This window comes from Sceloporus occidentalis, unplaced genomic scaffold (genome assembly GCF_023333645.1).
Source record: "Sceloporus occidentalis isolate IW3139 unplaced genomic scaffold, rSceOcc1.0.p SCAF_6, whole genome shotgun sequence".
Lineage (NCBI taxonomy): Eukaryota > Metazoa > Chordata > Lepidosauria > Squamata > Phrynosomatidae > Sceloporus > Sceloporus occidentalis.
Window position 1 is genome coordinate 122,112,995 of NW_028316986.1, and position 21,274 is coordinate 122,134,268.

Below are 21,274 nucleotides of genomic sequence, written 5' to 3' on the forward strand. Positions count from 1 at the left end.
AAGATATGAATTAATATACAGCAGTGCTTAAAATCGATGGTTATAGATATGGAGTGGGTGATATTTTAGAACACTTCATTCAGTTTTTCCATCACACCCACTTCCTCTCCAACGGGACATTATTCTTAAACACCAGATTTCAAACCATTGTAGCTTCTTTTCTTTCTTGTTACCTATGTTTCAGATCTATTCCATACAGAACCACACTCCATATGTATGCATGTTTTTTTAAAAAAATTGAGTGCCAGACTTACTATTCTTCTCATTTTAAAAATTCTTTTGCTACTTTGATTCTGCTTTTAATATATACACTTTGTCTTTAACTGCTGCCCAGTTTTTCACATTCTTAAATTCTTGATCAATGATAATGAAATAAATGAACAAATCTTCTGGTTTATCATTATTTAGGGGGCATTGTTTCATTGCTTCAGTCTGTAGTTGGTAAACATATCTCAATTGTGATCATGTTTTGGATTCTACTTCCAACATTTCCTTCCTCAAACGAGGCTTTAATCTATAATTTCCATTCTTTTAGTGCATGAGTGAATTTCTGTGTGGCTAACTTGACCTAACTTTTGTTAAACCATAGTGTTTGATCCCAGACTATCTGTTTCTCCCAGTTCTAAAGCTGTGACATTGAACAGATTCTGAAAATAAGCCCTAGAGTTTATACGCAGCATCTGCTGTAGTATTTTATTTACAGTAATTTCTCAGAAGCTGTCTATTCCTTCGATTCCCAGACTAGGAAAATAATATAATTCTGGATACTTTGGGAAAATCACACTCTCAACCTCAGGAGAAGGCTATGGTAACCCCATCGAACAAATTCTACCAAGGAAATCCCATGATTGGGTTGTCCTGTGTTGCTGTAAGTCAGTAATGATTTGAAGGCACACAACAACAACAAACTTTTAAACAAGAGTATGATTTATTCATCACAGGGCCAATCGGCCCTACCCTTAGGTAGAGAGGCGCAATGCCAAAGATGTTTCTCATGAGTCCTTGGGCTTTCCAATGTCTTGGAGGACAGAACTGTATGCCTCTGTCTGGTTCTCTTCGATTTGTTTGCTTCCCTCAGGTGCAGGAAAGGACTCTATATCCCATTATGAGTGTTGAAGCTGCCAATCCATCTGGCTTTTGTTCATGGATACAACCTTATCCTTTGCATCAGGCACCAAAATATATTCGGCTGGCCTAGATTTTGGAGTGATACAATGAAGCAATTACTTAAATTTTAAAAAGCTTAAAAACCCAGTGGTGGCAGCAGTGGGGCACGCAGCTGGTGTGTTACCCATCTGCCGTTCTTGTGGTGGGGACTGATAAGTCAGTTTTGTGGGGACTCCATCAAAAAATAATGAGACTCTATGTCTTATTTCCATGTTTTTGTGCCAGGGGAAAAATTATTGGTAATTTTAAGGGCAAAGGCCACTGACAAATGTGTAATCTCTCATTATATATAAAAATCATGACAACTAATGAGATCCTGTGCTTTGGACAGATTTTTTAGCGTGCACCTAACTCCACAATAACTGAATCCAATTGGTAGTCCTAATAAGGGCAGACTCATTGAATTAACTTGGCACATCCACACTTACATAAATTTCATTGATTTAATGAGACTAAGTAGGACTAGCAATTGGCTTTAGGCCAAAAATACCTGGCAACAGTGGGACAAAGCACTGAATCTTCTGATTACAGCCACTCCACATTTGTGTGGCTTTGGCTTTTGCATATATGATTATTTGCAGTTTTGATCAATATGTTCTCTCTAGGAATCTCTAAGTCATCCAACACAACTGTGGCTGAAATTGACCATAGAGTTGCACTGGAGAACCTGGAAGTTCCTAGAGAAAACACTTCTCTAAGCATTTATAGGTCCTCCAGCATGATTCTGTGATCAGTTTCTGGCAGATGTTGTACTGGAGAACCTGAAGATCCTAGAGAGGTGTTCTCTCAGATATTATTTTAATTATTATTATTTGTGATTTTTCCACATTCACAGAGGTCCTTCACCCCTAAATCCAGCAAATGTGGAGGGACCACTGTATTATGATGCACTCAATGGACATTGAAGATAGGCGTGATGTGTAGCAGCAGCTGATCCCAAATCGTTGCGTGTGAATGAGGTACCAGTGATGTAAAATGGATGAGAGGGGTTATAATAAAAACTATGAGCACCCATAAATGTCCATATCCTGTGTTAACTGGCTTTGGGGATCTGGTGGTGCCAAAGCATGAGGAGTTTTAGGTTAAAGGCCATGGACACAGAAGACATCTGATGGTATATTTCTGTGGAGGAGAAAATAAGGTGAGAGAACTCCCTACAAAAATCATTTGCATCTCTGGGCTGGCTGCATATTGTCTTGTATCAAAGTAGAACTGAATATAGATTTTATATCATTCAATTTAGTGGCGAACCTGGATTTGGATTGTAATTTGATGGTAGCTTGGTGCAGTGGAGGTTCCACCTAGAAAAACCTAAGACTTATCACACTAAGGAGATTGGGAGTTTATCCTGTGAATGTCCCAGAAAAATGCAAAATAATTTCACACAATGTTGCAAAAAAACAAACAAAAAAAACCACCATTAAAGTGGTCACAAAGAAGCATTAACATGCATCTTTTTACTTTCAGGATTTCAGCAACAATGCATTTCCAATATCACTTTATTTGGGCAATTGCATTTGTTAATCATTCACGCAATTACTCACCATTTTGCTTTATTTGTGGGATCCTTTAAATGCATTTTAATCTCTTTAACGGCGAAATTAATCTCAGTGTGATAAACTCTACGAGTTGGACTGACCACTTGAATGCAGGTAAATAGTAATCCTAACATAAAATATACATCATTAGACAACCAGGGAGTTCATCTCCAATACTTACATAGCCTCAAGCAACACCTGGGGTCACCCTCACTCAGTCAGCTTCCTTCTTGCTGTTTTAATTAGTGCATTTAATTCAGATTTAAACTAGAAATTAAATTTAATCCAGAAATGGGCTACAGAACTAAAACTGGATCCACACTGCAGAATGAATGGAGTTTGACAGTGCTTTAAGCACCATGGCTCAGTGCTAAGGAAGGCTGGGATCTGTAGTTTTGAGAGATATTTAGCCTTCTCTCTCTCAGAGAGCTCTGGTGCCACAACAAACTAGAAATCCAGGATTCCACTGGATGGAGGGATGGGAGATAAAGCGGTCTTGGACTGCATTATTTATACAGTGAAGATTCAACCTCACTCAGAAACATTTAGGGAGAAGGATGTGACGTGGTGGTTTGAGTGTTGGACTACCACTCTGGAGAGCATGGGTTCGAATCCTGGTTCAGTCATGGAAACCCATGTGTGTTGTATGTGTGGGGTCATGTGCCTTCAAGTGGTTTCCAACCTATGGCAGCAAGTGGCAAGTTTTGCTCACAGGAAGTTTGCCATAGCCTTCCCCTGAGAGAGTGTGACTTTGGGCAAGCCACACTCTCTCAGCCTCAGGGGAAGGCAATGGCAAACCTCCTCTCAACAAATCTTGCCAAGAAAACCCCATGATAGGCTCGCCTTGGGTCGGGAATGACTTGAAGGCACACGACACCACACTCACACACACACACACACACACACACACACACACACACACACACACACACACACACTGTTCCTCAAACCAAGGTCTTTTCCCAGCGGGATTAAAATGAATCCCAAATGGAGACCTCCCTCCTGCCACCGGACAGGTGCAGCTTCCTTCTCGGCCGGCAGGGGCCGCTATTGCTACGCAACGTTTGCCTGAATCCCAGACCCCCAAAAGGAGCAAGTGTTGCAAGGATGGCGGGGAACTCCCTTTGAGATGCTGTCTTGTTGGAGTCAAGGAAAGCTGGTGCCTTTTCAATACAGGCATAACTGGGAATTACCTTCCTTGGGTCAAAAACGCACTGCAAAAAATAACCCAGTTTGAGACCGCTTTAAAAATATTTTATTACACAAAGAGATTACACACACACACACACACACACTATTTACTTTCTACTACGCACATCTATTAGAACATAGCATTTCCTTTCTTCTTCTTCCATTCGTCTTTCTTCGTTCTTCTCCTTGCGTTATTCATCTTTCTTTCTCATCATTCCCTTCCTTCCCCCTTGTATATTCTATTTTCTCTTATTTTCACTATCCTTCATTCCTCTACCTTTGGTACTATACCATCCTTTTCCTTTCTTGTACCATTGTCTTTTCCCTTTAACTCCTCTGGCTCAGTGCTAGGGAGTCCTGGGAATTGTAGTTTGTTGTGGCTCCAGAGCTCTCTGACAGAGAAGACTAATTGTCTTACAAAACTACAGTTCCCAGAATTCCCTGGCATTGAGCCAAGGCAGTTAAAGCGGTCTCAAACTGGATTATTTCTGCAGTGTCTTTTGGCACCAAAAGAGGAGCTTATAGCCTACATTGGGATGAGGATGGGGAGTATTCAGCTTTCCATTATTATAAGAACTTGTTGTGCCTTCAAGTGGTTTCTGACCAGTCTCATGAGGCTGAGAGAGTGTGACTTGCCCAAGGTCACCCAGTGGGTTTCCATGGCTGAGCCATTTCCAGAGTGAGGGAAATAAAGCAGTTTGACATCACTTTAACTGCCATGGCTTTATCATTTGGAATCCTGGGATTTGTAGTTTGGTGAGGTATTCAGCTTGGTTTGTCAGAGTGTTGACCAGGGAGCCTCCTTTTCCAGGACCTGTCCTACATTTCAGCTTTCTGTCCAGGAGAAATTCCAAAAGATCCTCCATCTGGAGCATGGTTGTCTATTTCTATGAGCATTAATATACCTTTTTTGGTCACATCCTCCATTTTTCTGGGATGTCCTCCATACTGCAGTGCATTGTATTCCTTTGGAGTTAGAACATCTGATTACTCTGCTCCAGGGTGCACCCTAAAATGTAGGACCTTCCAGAAAAATGGAGGAGATGACCAAAGAAAAGCTATACAGTGATCCCTCCACATTCACTGGGGTTAGGGGTGAAGGGCCCCCAGTGAATGTGTAAAAAACACAAATAATGAATACTGTCCTCTTTACCCAGGAGGACACCTCTCTAGGAATTTCCAGGTCCTCCAGTGCAAGTCTGTGGTCAGCATCTGTCAGAGGTTGATCACAGAATCATGTTGGAGAACCTACAAATGCCTAGAAAAGTGTTTTCTCTAGGAACTCCTAGATTCTTTGGCACAACTCTATGGTTAACTTCTGGCTGAGTTGCTCTGGAGGACCTAGAGATTCCAAGAGAGCAGATATTAATCAAATCCACAAATAATCCAATCTGCAAATGTCAAAGCCGCAAATGTGGAGGGCCAACCATAGAACACTTATAGAAACAGTCAGGCCTGCTTATTGCTGCTCCAGATGGAGGACTGTTGGGAATGCCTCCTGGATGGAATGGAGAAATGGAGGACAGGCCCTGTATGTTTTATGTGATTTTATATTGTGCGTAAATGATTTTAATTGTTTTGAATTTTCAATGTTTTTATCTGTGAGCTGCCTTGGGTCCCTATTGGGAGAAAGGCGGCGTACAAATGAAATGAAATGAATAAATACATTTAAACTCGTCCCTCCATATTTGCGGATTTGACTTTTGCAAATTTGATTATTCACAGATTTTATTATATATGTTCTCTCTAGGGATCTCTAAGTCCTCCAGTGCAACTCTGTGGTCAACTTTAACCAAAGGTCACACTGAAGGACCCTAGCGATTCCTAGAGAGAAAACCTTTCTGGGCATTTGTAGCTCCTTCAGTGCAATTCTGTGGTTAATGTATGGCAGATGTTGGCCACAGAATTGCACTGGAGGTCCTAGAGGTTCCTAGAGAGGTCTTCCCTCAGGCAAAAACATATAGTGGCTTTGTTATTTGCAGTTTTTCTACATTCACAGGGATCCTGTGCTCCTAACCCCCAGTGAATGTGGAGGGGCGAGTGTATTTATTTTATTTCTATGCCACCTTTGGAGTTTTTCAGACAAGGGAAATTGGAAGTATAATCCAGTGGCAATCCGAACACAATCATGGGGTTTAACGTTATTGCGTGAGAGGTGATCACATGCAATTTCGGTCAATGGCAAGCTATTTTCGGGCAATAGGAAGTCAGTTTGAATGCAATTCGCATTCACTTAAATTTGCTGAACTAGCGGATTCATGTGAATGCGTTCTGGCCCCACTTTCTTTTCATTTGAAATTAAGAGAAATTCCTCCCGTGTGATAAACTCCTTTCTTCCAAAAAACGGACCCAAGGGGGCTCACGTTAGAACTCCCCCCCCCAAAAAAAAAACCCAATTAAAATAATTAATTAAAACACGACAAAGTTAAATTTTGAAGCCTAAAAACTGCCCACCCGGCATACAAGGGAGTCTTCCCAAATCCCGCCAGACCCCTGGGAAAAGAAGGAGAAAAATCCCCTCCCGGTTTTGAAGCACCCTCCACAAAAGGAGCCGCCCTGGGCCTGAAGAAGAACCTGCCTGCACTGAATCAGCACATGTTTAGTTCCTGCCCTTTCCAGCCCTGGAGCCCATTCACTGATGGCTCCCTTCCACCATCCTTTTGCCCAAGCTGTTTTCCCATTGGCTCTTCCCCCTGCCAATCGCTATGGAGGAGCCCAGCTTGATTGACATAGCCTTTGGCACCCCCCAGTAAAAAGGGAATCACCCTCCAGCTAGTGTTGAACCTCCAGTCCTTCTGACATTCTTCCAGCCAGATGCAGTTGTGAATGGATTTATCCCCCTCCTATAGATAATATTATTTATTATGATGACAGATAAAGAGGACAACTGTGCCTGGACTCTGTGTTGCTCAGTTGTTGGGTTGTTTGGTGGCTGAGCCCTGAGGGACTGCAGTGGAGCAAGGAAGGGTCAGGAAAGAGAGGGTGTTTTGGCATCTGGTTTCTTCCCACCGCCAAGAAGGACAAGGCACTGCAGAATGGAGGACCCTCCGGAAAAGTGGAGGACAGGTTCCAAGACAAGCTATAAAACACTCCTAGAAGTGTCAATGCTTCTTAGTCCTGCTCATAATGGAGGACCCTTTGCACTCCTTCCTAGGCAGATGGCTGAAATGGAGGGCATGTCCTGGAAAAGGAGGACGCCTAGCCGCCCTGCAGACGTCCTCAATGCCAAAGAGGACAGAATGGGGGACATTCAAAAACCATGGAGGACGTGACCAAAGAAAAGCTGCATCCATCCCAGAACATCTTCCACCTCTGCTGAAAGACCTTGTTTTATTTGGAAGCCAGCCCTTTACTTTTCCCCTGGGATCTATTTCAGAGGGGAAGGGAGAGGTGTTTGGCCATCTTCAATGGGACTCCTGGGAGTTGTAGTCCTCCTTTTTTTTTATCAGATTGGAAGGCATGGATTTTTGGTCCCCTTGAAAGCCTTATAGCGCAAGCCTCTCACTTTCCTTGCTGAGACCTAGGCATTCAATAGAAAGGGGGCTTCTGGCAAAAGGCAGAGAGAGAGAGAGAGAAAGAGAGGGGGAGGATGTGTGTGTTGGGGGGGGGGGGGCTTACTGTAGAAATAGTCCAGTTTGACACCACTTTAATTGCCCTGGCTCCATCCTCCCATATCCTGGGATGTGTAGTTCTCTGAGGCATTAGCACTCTTGGGCAAAGAAGGCTAAAATAGTGTTGCTGTTGCGTGCCTTCAAGTCCTTATGGCGACCCTATCAGGGGGCTTTGGGTTCATTCAGAGGGGGTTTGCCATTGCCATCCTCTGAGGCTGAGAGAGTGTGACTGGCCCAAGGCCACTGCTCTTTCCCCTTTTTCCAGATGGATGCTCTCCCTCTCCCTCTCTCTCTGTCTCTGCTCTTGCAGACCTTTCGGCTACCAAGAAGGTGTTGTAAAGGCAATAAATATTTCTCCTGCTTGGATCTGTTTCGCTTCTGTAAATGCAGAGAGTTCCTCCCAGGCTTTCCCCGGTTCCTGCCCCCTCCAGGGAGCTCTAGCTCCATCCAGTTCAGACTCAACTTTCTCGCCTCCAGGAAAATAAAATAGAAATGTCAAATAGAGAAATCCACCTTTCTTGGCAAGGAAGGAAGAAAAGGAGGAGGAGGAGGAGGAGGAAACTTTGCAGGTGGGAGGAGGGCTCCAGAAAGCTAAAATAAAAATTAAATAGAAATAGAAATACGTATAAAAATCCACTTTTGGCAAGGAAGGAAAAGGAGGTTGGGCTCCAAAATAAAATAAAAAGAATTGAAATCAAATAAAATGGTATAAACTGTAAAAACCCACCTTTGGCAAGGGATGAAGGAAAGGAGGAGGAAGAGGAAGGGGCGGGGGAAGAGGAGATGGTTGCCAGGGAGAAGGCTATTTCCCGGCAGCTGTTTATGCAAACGAGGGGGCGTGGCCGAGGCGGGAGGCCGCGCCCCTTATGCAGATGAGGGGGCGTGGGGAGTAGAGGGCGGGGGTGATGGCTGGGAGCCCCGGAAGCGCGAGCGAGCACGCAGCCCCATATAACAAACTACTGAGGCGCTTCGCCCGCAGAACCCAGAGGGAGCGCGAGACAGCCAGCTGGCAGCAAGCACAGCACAGCACAGCACAGCAAAGCAAGGCAAGGCAAGCAAAGCAAGCTATCCAACTAGCAAGGGACTATGGCTCTATAAGGATCCCATAAGGCTGCAGCCCCTCAGCTTTTCCCCGACCCACAAGAGGCAGCCCCTTGCAAACCTGCGCAGGTAATCCGGATCCAGACCCGGTGTGTAGACGGAGCAGGACAAGGAGTTGTGGTGGTGGTGGTGGTGGTGTTGGGAGTAGGGATGGTGGGCAACCAGCTTCTGCGTGGCGTTTTCTTTTTTGGAATGAGATTATTGAGTGGTTTGAGCATTGCACATTGTTCAACCCCCCCCCCCCCTCTGCCATGGAGAAGCATACATCCTTTTCCAGCCTAGCTGTCCGGGAGGAATCCCCCCGTGTCCTCCATGCTACATTTCTCTAGGAGTGTTTTCAGCTTTTCTGTCCAGGAGGGATTTCCAAAAGGTCCTCCATTTTGAGAACCTCACTAAGAAGCATGCATTTCTATTTCTATTGATGAGTGCTTTTAGCTTTTCTTTTCTGTCCAGGAGGGATTCTGAAATGTCCTCCATTCTGAGCAGGACTCAAATGCAGGGATTTCCATTTCTAGGGAGTGCTTTGAGCTTTCAGTTTCTGTCCTCAGGAGCAATCCAGAAGGTCCTCCCTTTTGAGCATCCCTAATCAGAAGCAGGGCCTCTTTCCATTTCTAGGGACTGTTTTGATCTCCTCCGGGGGCCCGGCGCCCTCCTTTTCCAGGACCGCGTCCTCCATTTTAGCCTCCCATAGCCCAGGAGGAATGCCAAAGGTGTCCTCCATTTTGAGCGGGGCTAAGAAACGGGTTTTAGATTTCTAACATGTCCTTCCTTGTTTCCCCCTCTGCAACGTCCTCCATTTGGCTGTGGTTTGTGAGGACCTCTGGCCCCCTGGGTCGTGGGGTTAGTGGTTGGAGCCGTAGGACTCTAGTAGGGCTGCATCCACACTGGAGAAATAACCCGGTTTGGCACTGCTTTAACTCTTTTCTGGCTCAAGGCTATGGAATTCTGGGAGTTGGAGTTTGTAACAAACTCCACTTCCCAGAATTCCATAGCCTTGAGCCAGAAAAGAGTTAAAGCAGTGCCAAACCGGGTTATTTCTCCAGTGTGGATGCAGCCTAGGTTCCAAAACACACTGCAGAAATAATCCGTTTTAACTGCTCTGACTCACAGTGCGAAGTAACTCTGGGATGTGCATGTCTGAGGAAACTACACGTCCCAGCATTTCCTAGCATTGAGCCAGGGCAGTTGAAGCCATCTCAAACTAGGCTCTTGCTGCAGTGTGTTTCGGACCCTAGGACTATGGAGCCCAAGCACTGATGGCTTTGCCGTCCCTCTCCCTTGTTTCCTCCCATCAATTGCCCCTCAGTTGCCCCTACTTAGTTTATAATTAAAATGCATTTTTATTGTGGATGGGAGGGTTTATGGCTAATGATGTTTTATTGTATTGTTTTAGTATTTTATTATTGTTAGCCACTCGAATCTGCTTAGAGAGGCAGGATATAAATAAATTTTATTATTATTATTATTATTATTATTAGGATCGAAGGAGGAAGCCAACTCAGGAAGGGATCGGGTTGAGTATTTGTTGGCCTTGGGGAGCCCTGCTGGACGAGGGAAAGCACCGCCGGGGCTGGAGCATGGCAGATGAGGAAACCCCCCCTCTTCCTCCACCTACTCCTCCTGCTGCTCCTCTTCCTCCGGAGGATGATGAGGATATTGGCGTCCCTTTGTCCCACCAGGATCCCTGTGCCGCGACCATCGCCACCACCAGCAGCAACAGCAGCCGGTGCAATGTGCTGAGCTGGGCTCAAGTGCAGCGTCTGGACGGGATCCTGAGCGAGACCATCCCAATCCACGGCCGGGGCAACTTCCCCACCTTGGAGATGCAGCCCCGGCAGATTGTGAAAGTGGTGCGCAGCCGCCTGGAGGAGAAGCGGATCGGGGTTCGAGACGTGCGCCTCAACGGTTCAGCCGCCAGCCATGTCTTGCACCAGGACAGCGGCCTGGGCTACAAGGACTTGGACCTCATCTTCTGCGCCGACCTCAAGGGCGAAGGCGAGTTCCAAACCATCAAGGACGTTGTCCTGGACTGCCTCTTGGACTTCCTCCCCGAAGGGGTCAACAAGGAGAAGATCACCCCACTCACCCTCAAGGTAAGCCCAGTCTGCCCCGGGTTGTAGTCCCAACCCAAGCTAGACCTGTTGGGTCTGTACAGCTTGTGTAACCTTTGGAAGAGTGAGCCAAGAAGGGAAGAATTCAAAATTCAAAACTGAGGCTGTCATACTTTGGCCGTGCCATGAGAAGACATAACTCACTAGAAAAGACCATAATGCTAGGGAAGGTAGAGGGAAGGAGGAAGAGAGGAAGGCCACATCCTAGATGGATGGACTGCATTAAGGAGGTCAGGGATATAATACAAAGATATAGCCATGTTAGCCTGTAGAATCAGTACATAGAGAGATCTTGTGGCACCTCTGAGACTCACTGAAAGAAAGAAGCTGACATTGAGCTTTCCTAGACTTCAGTCTGCTTCCTCAAATACATTTCCAAGAAGGGAAGAGATGTGGCTGCTAGGTGAGCTGGCCCTGATTTTGCCTAGTTGTAAAAATTAGTAATGAAACCCACTGGGTCACCCATCTGATCTTGCACGCTAAACAGGGTCAGAATATGGAGTACTGTAGGCTTTAAAAAATGCTTACAGACATACTGGTAGGTCACCTTGAGCATGTCACACTCTCTCGGCCTCAGAGGATGGCAATGACAAACCCCCTCTGCAGAGACTTGCCAAGAAAACCCTGGGATAGGTTAAGGTCACCATAAGTCAGAAATGAAAGCACATAATAATAATAATAATAATAATAATAATACCACGCAAAATGCAGAAAGAGGAAATCCCTTTCCTATTCCCTACCTCCCACTGTTAATGAACAGGATTAATGACAGGAAAGCTACCTCCTGAAGTTTGGGATTGAACTTTTAAAGGATCCCTTCAGAAGGAGGAGAGGGAGGAGTCTATATAGGAGTTAGGATCACAGAGTTGGAAGAGACTGCAAGGGCCATCCAGTCTAACCCCATTCTACCATGCAGGAACTCATAATCAAAGCACTCCTGACAGATGGCCATCCAGCCTCTGTTTAAAACCTCCACTTTGAGGGAGTGTATTCCACTGTTAAAAAGCTCTTACTGTCAAGAAGTTCTTCCTAATGTTCAGGTGAAATCTCTTGATAAGCAGCTTCATATATTTGTCCCTGGAGTGAAAAGAGATCCCCACAACTTTGAACTGCAGTCTGACCCATCACTCAGATCAACCCCCAAGTGCTGGGACATAAGCTGATTTCTTATCAGACTTCCATTGTCTTAACTCCATTCAGTTTGGATCTGGTTGAGCTGCAGGAAGGGACCGCTAGAGGGAAGCCACGCTCCCTTGTCTTCCTTTCAGTTCCCGTACAAATGAGATGCAAAGGCTGGATTCTTCCTTCTGAAAGAACTCTGTTCTACCACTGTCTGGTTTGATTTTTTGAAAGCCTTGGGTGCATTCCTTAGTTGCCCCCAAGTTTTCCTCCCAGTGCTTATTGCCCTCACTGCCAGGGTGACCAGAGGTCCTCACTGCAAAGGAGGACAAGGCACTGTGAAGTGTAAGATATTCAAGAAAAATGGAGGACATGACCAAATAAAAGCTAAAAACACTCACATAAATATATATTCAGGCTTCTCAGTAATGCTCAAAATGAAGGATGTTTTAAAATTCTTCCTGGATAGAAGGTTGAAATGTAGGATGTGTCCTAGAAGATAAGGATGTCTGGTCACCTTAGTTTCAGTTGGCCTTTCTCCAACCTGTTATCTTCCCAGAGGTACTGGGCATTCCTGTGAAGCCCTGCTAGCATAATCTGTGGCTATGGTGCTGAGAAGGATGGCTCTACAGCATTGAACTTCATTCACCTCAGGGAAACTTAATTCCCTTGAAATTAAGGAGTGTTGCTGGGTGGTTGTTGTTTTGTCCTGTCGACTTCAGTAAAGGCTCCATCCAAGAGGTTTGATTGAGTTCAGGTGTTAATCTGCTGGGTTGGTTTGGAGAGAGGGAAACATAGGATGATTTCTCAGATCATTCCCAGAATATATGTGCATTTCCTCTCCCTCAAGTGGGAATCAATTACTGATATTTATTTTAATGGTACAAGTATCAGAATTTGATAGTAATCGCTTTTGCAACATTTTAATTGCAAACCTGCAAAGAGAGTCCCTTCTTTGGTGCTTTGTCTGAAAATGTGGATATACCAATTCCATATCGCTGGATGAAAAACCTGAGTAAAATCCTTACAGAATATGTCCTTTGTGCAGTTGCCATGCCATGTACACTCCCTCTCCCTTTGGAGCTCTGCAGCTGCATGTCTGCAAAACCACATACTAAATCTGTTTACAGTGTCTCTTTCTTATGCCTGGGCTCTGTAAACGGATGGGCTGCAAGCTTGGAGCAGGATGGAGCTGGGATCAAATGCAAATGAAGGCTCTGAAGAGGAGGTGCTTTTTTCTAGTTTCCTCATCTGCCTCTTTCTCTCTTTCTCTTCCTCTTCTTAATGTGTTTCAAATTGTAGGAGGCCTATGTGCAGAAAATGGTGAAAGTGTGCAATGATTCAGACCGATGGAGTCTTATCTCCTTGTCCAACAACAGTGGCAAAAATGTGGAGCTGAAATTTGTGGACTCTCTGAGAAGGCAATTTGAGTTCAGCGTCGATTCGTTCCAAATCAAACTAGACTCACTCCTCTTGTTCTACGAATGTTCTGAAAACCCAATGACTGAAACTTTTCACCCAACTATCATTGGGGAAAGTGTCTATGGGGATTTCAGTGAAGCCTTTGACCACCTTTGCAACAAGATCATTGCCACCCGAAATCCAGAAGAGATCAGGGGAGGTGGTCTCCTTAAGTATTGCAATCTCCTTGTAAGAGGCTTCAGGGCTGCCTCGGAAGCAGAGATGAAGTCTCTTCAGAGATACATGTGCTCCAGGTTTTTCATTGACTTCTCAGACATCGGGGAGCAGCAACGGAAGTTGGAGTCGTACTTGCAGAACCACTTTGTGGGACTGGAGGACCGCAAGTATGACTATCTCATGACCCTTCATGGCGTGGTGAATGAAAGCACAGTGTGCCTGATGGGACACGAGAGGAGACAGACTTTAAATCTGATCACCATGCTGGCCATCCGGGTGCTGGCTGAGCAAAATATCATCCCCAATGTGGCCAATGTCACTTGCTACTACCAGCCAGCCCCATACGTCGCAGATGCCAACTTCAGCAATTACTACATCGCCCAGGTTCAGCCAATGTTTCCTTGTCAGCAACACACATATTCAACTTGGTTGCCCTGTAATTAACAGGTTTTAACGGACTTAGTGGGAGAACATTTTCTCTCAAGCCCATTTAGGGAGGGGGTGCCTGTCCCCTTTGGAAAATAGGGTGGTTCCCATATAGCGGTGAATCTGCTCTGGCTTCTGAGTTGTAGGGGAAGCTGTTGGTTCTTCTATTTAATGCAGTGGCGCAAGATTTAGAAAAGAACCAAAAACTTACTGGATTCCACCACGGAGCACAAAGCCTGTCATAAAAAGCAAACAGATCCCCCTTGAAATAAACCAGGGAGGAATGCTTGATGACAATATGGGTAGGCAACACCTGCTCCCATAGCTATGACATAGGGAAAGCTGGGAAGCCTTTTTAAAAAATGGGATCTCAAAAACAAAACAAAAAAAAGAGGGGCAAAGGGGAAGAATATGAGCACGGGGAGGGAGCTAAATCTGTGTTCAGGAATTTAAAATTAGTGGCCTAACACAAGAGTTGTGTTGGAATAAGGTATATTTTGGAATTATTGCCTTTTGGCCATGTATTAAAGTGCTGTCAAGTGGAATGATCCCACAGAATGTATAGCTTGCTTGAATAGAATGCTTTAAGAGTAACAACTTGCTCCAAAGGAAGAGCAGTAGATGGTTACAGTTATTTAAAAAAGAAAAAGAAAAGAAAGAAAAATAAGGAGGGGTGTGCAGGGTGATAGCAAATTTCATTATTTCCAGCTGTATGCATGCTTCACATTTTTTTAAAAAATGTGGAAAAGTAAAAAACACAAGGAAAAACAGCTGTAGCAAGCAACATATGCTTCAGGACCAAAGATTTCTCAGACAAATTATCTAAGCAAAGAGAACACAGTAGACTATTACAAAAAGAAAGAGAGAGAGAGTGATTACTATATTTGTATACACAAATGTTAAACAAAAGTGCCTGATGCCTTCAGAAAATTTGAAGTGAGAAAAATATAGTTTTGTGGTTTAACCTTGCATTTTGTTTTTGTTTTTTAATCAGGGACACAAGAAACTAAAAAAAAAAAAAGCTTGTGAATAAATGGTGGAGGAAATGACTATTTTTTTTCCTGGTAAATACCTATAAAAAGTTTATATTGTTGGTGTGATATTATCACAGGTACGTGTGTGTATGTGTGTGTTTATTTGTCATGTGTGCATATATGTGTGTATGTAACATGTTATGTATATATACACACATTTTAAATATGGTCTAGAAAAATGTAGCAACTTTAAGGAATGTTTTACATAAAATAAAGTGCGTTTTCCAGTCTGCAACAGGATATCAGAATATTCAGGGCTGAGAGAGTCATTACCCTGCACCAGAAAACTGGGATAAACAAACTAGTCATACATAAATTTGGATTCAAATTAGGCATTTGTTTGGAGGTACAGATCTTAATAGTTATTCACTGAGTTACTTTTGAGCTACATCAGTTTTTAGTCTGGACAAACATTTCACTTTCCTCTCCAACTTTGTACTGTAATATGATTTTGATGTTTATCTCACTTAGTTTCGTGACTGCATACCTCTATGGTGTGTTAGACACCTATTGCAATGTGGCTTAAACAGACATTAACCCTGACATCTAAAGACTTTAGCTTTATCCACTGATCTAAATCCTCATTATTAATATATATTTTAAACTAGCAGAATGCACTGTGCATTCCACGACCACTAGAAGTGAGTAAATGTGAAATGAACCATTATGAAGAACATTGAATAGATGTTTAAAATGTATATTATATATTATGCAACAATTAAACAACTTTGATCTGGTTGTCACACTGCATTTTCCAGCTTAGTACTGTACCTTATTTAAAACGAATCATTGGAACAAATAATCTGATTTAATTTCCTTTCTCTCAAGCATCAGAGAGCTGGGAAATCATTGTACAAGGAGTGTTTCTTCCACCACTGTGGTGATTTATCATACAAGTCAAGGGCCTTTTCAAAGCAAACAAAATCTAACGGAACACCTCAGAAGCATTCAAATAGAGAGCTAAGAGCTCTTAAGTCCATGGACAGAAAATCTGTGGGCTAAAAGGCTCTGAAATGTTGTGCTGGGTTGTGGCCCACATGCTGGGTTTTTTTCATGCTAAGGAAAGAACTTATGGTTATAGCACTGAACAGAAAAATATAACCATGCCACCCACTGTAGAATCAAATGAAACAGTACTGTATATATGCAGCGCGTGCAGAGAAATGTTAAAAGCAACATAAAATATTTAAAGTGTCGGGATTAGTAAATTGCTAAGCAGGCAGGTTAGTGTCCCTTTGTCCCAGTAAAGCTCTGACAATGTGTTTTTCCTTTACCCATTTTAAATTATAGAAGCTCCTCCCCTTATTTTTACCATCCTTTTTATTTCTAAAATGAAGTTTAACAGGATCACCATTTGTTTACTCAACCCTCTCCTATGTGAATTTGTCAGGAATTGGTCAGTCATTGTCTTGACTTGGAAGCCCTCTGTCATCACTTTTGCACTGCATCCTTTTGATGCTTACTAATTATGGCCTGAAAATGCATGCACACACACTTACAATCAGCCACTCACACACACAAATGTATATATCATTGTCTCTCTGTGCGTATCCTACACATACATGCACATTTTGATCAGTGCTCACTTGTGAAAATGAAACGTTTGCTCCTGGCAGACTTGTCCTTTCAGAGCAGCAAAGCCAAGACAGAGATGGTTCTAGTCAAAACCAAGAATTTAGCCTCTGGTTGTTTGGAGGACTTTCTGGCGGAAACCAAACTGAAGGCTGGGGAAATAGGATCAGCTGGTAATGCGGTATGTCCTTTCTCACCACAGCTATTTTGTTGCAAATAAATGAGTCATCCACTACTGAAATGGTTTGGGAATCTCTGGCAGTGCTGCAGCCCCAAAATGCTGATAACACATATATTTTCCTTAAGAGCAGGCTTTTCCATCTTTTTTTTAAAACCAAATAATTGACATTGTTAGTTTGGGATTACGTCTTTTTTCAAATTTTGGTTGCATTTGAGGATAAAAATCAACAAATGGTTGTCTTATACTGAATGCTTTAGGGCTTGGTTCACTTGATTAAATAGAGATTCCCCCTCTCTGTGTTAAGGTTCCAGTGATTTTCTTTGTTATAGTCTGTACACATGTCCCTGAGTTAAAATTTATGAAGTCTTTGTTTTAAGTGGCTGGTTGCTTTAAGAAAAGATGTTAGTGGTGTTACTGATGGAAAGAAACTGACTCCTAGTCAGAATGAAAATCAGAGCACACCCTCAAAACCTGTTGGTTTCTGTGGTTCCCTGTTGAGCTCTTTATGGGGTCCAGGTGCATCTCTCCCCAACATCCACTCCAGTTGTAATAAACTTTCACAAGAAGGAAAGGACTGATACTCTGTAGAATGTGCACTATTCATTCATCAGAATTTAATATTAAGAAACAAAGCCACCTTCTTCAGTGTAAGATATCTCAGTTGCAATGTCATGATTCTGCTGGAGGAATTGTGAATCAAGAAAAATCTAAATTTGTTCTGATACAACTGGAGTGGTAGGGAAGAGAAAAAAAAGGATGCCAGGTTTTGTTTCTTTACAATAGGATCTACAATAGTTTTAATGTTGGGTATTCTGAAATTCTCATATTTCTATGTTTGCTATGTGGATCCCAAGTGATTGCATATCCTCTTTACACACATGTTTATACCACTTTCATTTATCAAAACATTTTCAGCCCTGAATCATTCAGTACAGTTAGGTGGAGTGGTACTATGTATATGTACTTATATATAATCTGCAGTATGCAAAAACAAACAAGATAAGTCTTTGAAAGGATGCAAACAAAATGGGAGATGATGAAAATTGCTACTAGAATTCTTGTTTCCATAACTCTTTGTTTAAATGCTTTAAAACTTATTTGCTGCTAGTATTGCACAAAAGTTTCATGCACAGCTTATAAATGCCTATTGTAAAAATGCTTTATTTGCAAGTTGTATTATTTGGAAGACTCTTAGCAATTAAGAGAAAGCTTTAAATGGTTTATGGGAAGAAAAAGAAATGTGGAAAGGAAAAAAGAGAAGGGGAGGAATATATATCTATCTAATGACATATTCAGCACTTTCATTTTTGTTTTTACTTTTTTCGTTTTTGGTATGGCTTTCTGTTTTCACTGCAATGGAGAAAATCCAAAATCCATGTACAGGTTTTGCTGTTTGCTATTTTTGCAACTAGTTAAACATCAAAAAGGCCTACAGGCTTCAGGACAGGGTTAGACATAGCGCCACAAATTCTTGAAGTCTGTGGGAAGTGATGCTGATTTTATTTTCCTTTAAATTCCACACAACTGTTGTCTTCAGAGACATCCTGCTTCACCAATGCTCTCTTGACTGCTCTTTGGGAACTTTCAGACTGGGTTCTGTTGGAAGTTGAAACAAAGGGCAGATGGAAAGCAGACACTTTTAACCAACGAACGCATTTGCTTCTGTGCTAGAGGGAACAGATTGTGAATTTTGTTTACAGCATCCAATATTTGGATTTTTTTTTGTAAATAAAAATGTTATTTTTTCTATTTATGTGTGTCACATCTTTTCAGTGTCGAAAACAACTCTAGCCTTTTTGTGTGTGCCTCGTACTGACCCTATTTCATTAGAAACAATAAGGGTAGCATATTTCTGAAAAGTGGGTCTTTGACTGGAGGACAATATATATGTAAAAAACTTAGAGGATGTTGACTGGGTTTCATCAGGAACACATTAACCCAGAACACCTGTCTAGACTTTAATTTCAAAATTTCATTGGCCTGCAATTCTCTTAAAAATCATAGCATCATAAGCAGCATGCTTTAAGGTGGATCCAGCCTTGGTTGTACTTGGATATTGACATCAGTGGGCTGTTAAATTAGTGGATCCTGTTTTTGTTTGGTGTTGCTGCTAAATCATCAGAAATAACACTGTATTTAATTAAGTCAATTTTGTGTGTATTTTTAATCCTTGGAAAAGTGATTTCAGAGAGAAAGATTGTTATGCTGCCTCGGCAAGCAGAGAATTGACTTGCTTCTCGGCATAAGATATTTCTTTCTTTTTTCTTTTTACAAGCACTTTGTGGTGAATTCTGAATGGGAATTGAATTCTAGTGAATAGTTATGTCAAGAATGCCTCCTTGGTCCACTGAGCCCCTAAGCAACAGTGGCTGGAAACCTCAAAACATGCTGATCTATTCCTGAGACTTTTTCATGTGGATATTATGATATATTGGCGAGAAAGCAATAATCTGCATTGGCTATCTTAGTGGGACAAGGTAGCATTTTAAACAAAATAAAAGAGGTGCACCAGCCATTACCTCCAAATGGTCCACAAATGCAGTATGAAAACCAATGTTAATGCTTCATAAATCTGAATTATTTTGAGTCATAAAATCTTTTTTTAGGACACATCATATAATGTTTTTATAGCAAACCTCTTTGTGTGGGTGCAATGTGACACTCAAAGGTTATGCTGAAGTGCTTGAGTTGATAACAGAGGCAAGAATTTTGCAGATTTCACCCATTATTCATATATCCTGAAATGTTTCAGGAAATTATTATGTGCAGAAATACACATGGTTTTGTTTTGTTTTTTGCTTGAAAACTGTAGATTTTGTGCAAAACTCACATTTTTGGTACCCCGTCCCCCAAATTTCTAGAAATACTTGTCGGGTTTTTTTTGGGGGGGGGGGGTGAAAGGTGGGATTGAGCACAATGAGAAATTTGTGCAAAACATGAGTGGGTGTGTTGTTGCCCCAAATCATCTTATTTTTGTGCAAAAAGAGTTTCCAGAAACTAAGGTGCAAAATTGGTTTTATAAAATAGAACATTTTTCTTGCAGATAAACGTTTCTGGAAGCAATTTTTGGTCTTAAAACATGGATTTTGCAGAAGAACAATAATCTAGATATATTCCTGGGCAGAACATTTATCTCAAAACACATATTTCTCTTCAGCAGGGAGAAATCTGTGGGAATTATTAATCTTCATATACAAGGATGAGACAATCAATATTTACATCCTTACCTTAGGGAATAATGATTCATGTCCAATATGTTAGGCTTTTTTCTTTCTTTCAGCACACTTCAAGATTTCATTTTCCTGAACTTCACTTCACATTAAAATTGCTATGAGGACACATAGTACTCATAGCATGTTTTCTTGCCACATGCATGCTAGATAGTTACTGGATGCAGACCAAAGCCCTGTTGCACTACAAATGTATATTAGATGTATCCCCTTTAGTCCCCAGAGAATACTTGGAGAATAACACCTTTCAATTACAACTCCAGAGTTATCTGGCAACAAGTTGGTACTATACATATGTTACTAGATTCATTTGCAAGGGGATCTTTTTTGCCAGAAGAGTGGAATATAAAATTTGAAACTTTACTCTTATGACCCCCATGGAGAAATTCTTAGCTACAAGAATTAAGTACAGTTGGCCTTCCATATCCACAGATCTTTTAACGATGGATTCAACTATCCGTGGCTTGAAAATATTCCAAAAATATATAATTTTCATAAAACAAACCTTGATTTTGCTAGAATTCAAAGATATAGCTGTATTAGTCTGTAGAATCAGTATGGAGAGAGATCTTTGAGACAAACTAAAAGAAAGAAATTGGCAGCATGAGCTTTCATAGACTTCAGTCTACGTCCTCAGATGCATTTGGTGGAGTGGAAGCCAGGTACAGACATATATATGCCATTGATATATGTCTGTACCTTGCCTCCACTCCACCAAATGCATCAGAGGAAGTAGACTGAAGTCTACGAAAGCTTATGCTGCCAATTTCTTTCAGTTAGTCTTGATTTTGCTACTATGTATAAGGAAGACCATTTTATTGTACTATTGTATATAATGGGACTTGACTATCCACAGACTTTGATATCCATGGGAGGTCCTGGAACCAAACCCCAGTGGGAAACCAAGGACCCACTAAATGCTGTGTGTGTGACAGGAATTTTCACAGATTTTGTATGAAAGTTATGTCCCCAGGGGATCTTTGTCCTCTCACATCTCTCTGCTGAAAAATAAAAATGTTAGTTTGCATATGTGTTCTTAATGTAGTGTTAGCATTTTCAGTAAGAATTCCTTCATGGGAATATTTTCAAAGATTGCAGTTTCTAAAATATGCAAATTGTAAGCAGAAACAGATCCAAACAATCCTCCTGTGTAGTGATAGTGGGGAGAAGTGGCCTAACTGAGGCTTGCACTCCACAGTGCTATCAGAGCAGAGCTAATACTGATGTGGGGACACACCTATTGCGCTCAGGTATCTAGAGTTCAGGTACCTACTGGCAAATAAATCCTTCACCCTGCAAAAGTTGCTATGAGTCCAGCAGCTTCCAAGGCCTTTCTGCAATGAGCCTGAAGGTCT

General features: G+C 42.2%; 1 protein-coding gene across 3 annotated transcripts; it reads left to right on the forward strand.

The window, feature by feature from the left end:
* Nucleotides 1-2,238: 2,238 nt before the first annotated feature.
* LOC149311347 (terminal nucleotidyltransferase 5A-like) lies at nt 2,239-18,746 on the forward strand. Of its 3 annotated transcripts, none has more exons than XM_089530854.1 (3): nt 2,239-2,308; nt 10,087-10,701; nt 13,141-18,746. In XM_089530854.1, the coding sequence occupies exons 1-3, from the start codon at nt 2,279-2,281 to the stop codon at nt 13,918-13,920; spliced, it is 1,425 nt and encodes a 474-aa protein (XP_089386980.1). In that variant the 5' UTR covers nt 2,239-2,278; the 3' UTR covers nt 13,921-18,746. The 3 variants fall into 3 exon arrangements, with proteins under 3 accessions (XP_089386980.1, XP_089386983.1, XP_089386982.1); XM_089530857.1 differs by lacking the exon at nt 2,239-2,308 and adding an exon at nt 8,455-8,697; XM_089530856.1 differs by lacking the exon at nt 2,239-2,308 and adding an exon at nt 8,455-8,677.
* The last annotated feature ends 2,528 nt before the right edge of the window (nt 18,747-21,274 follow it).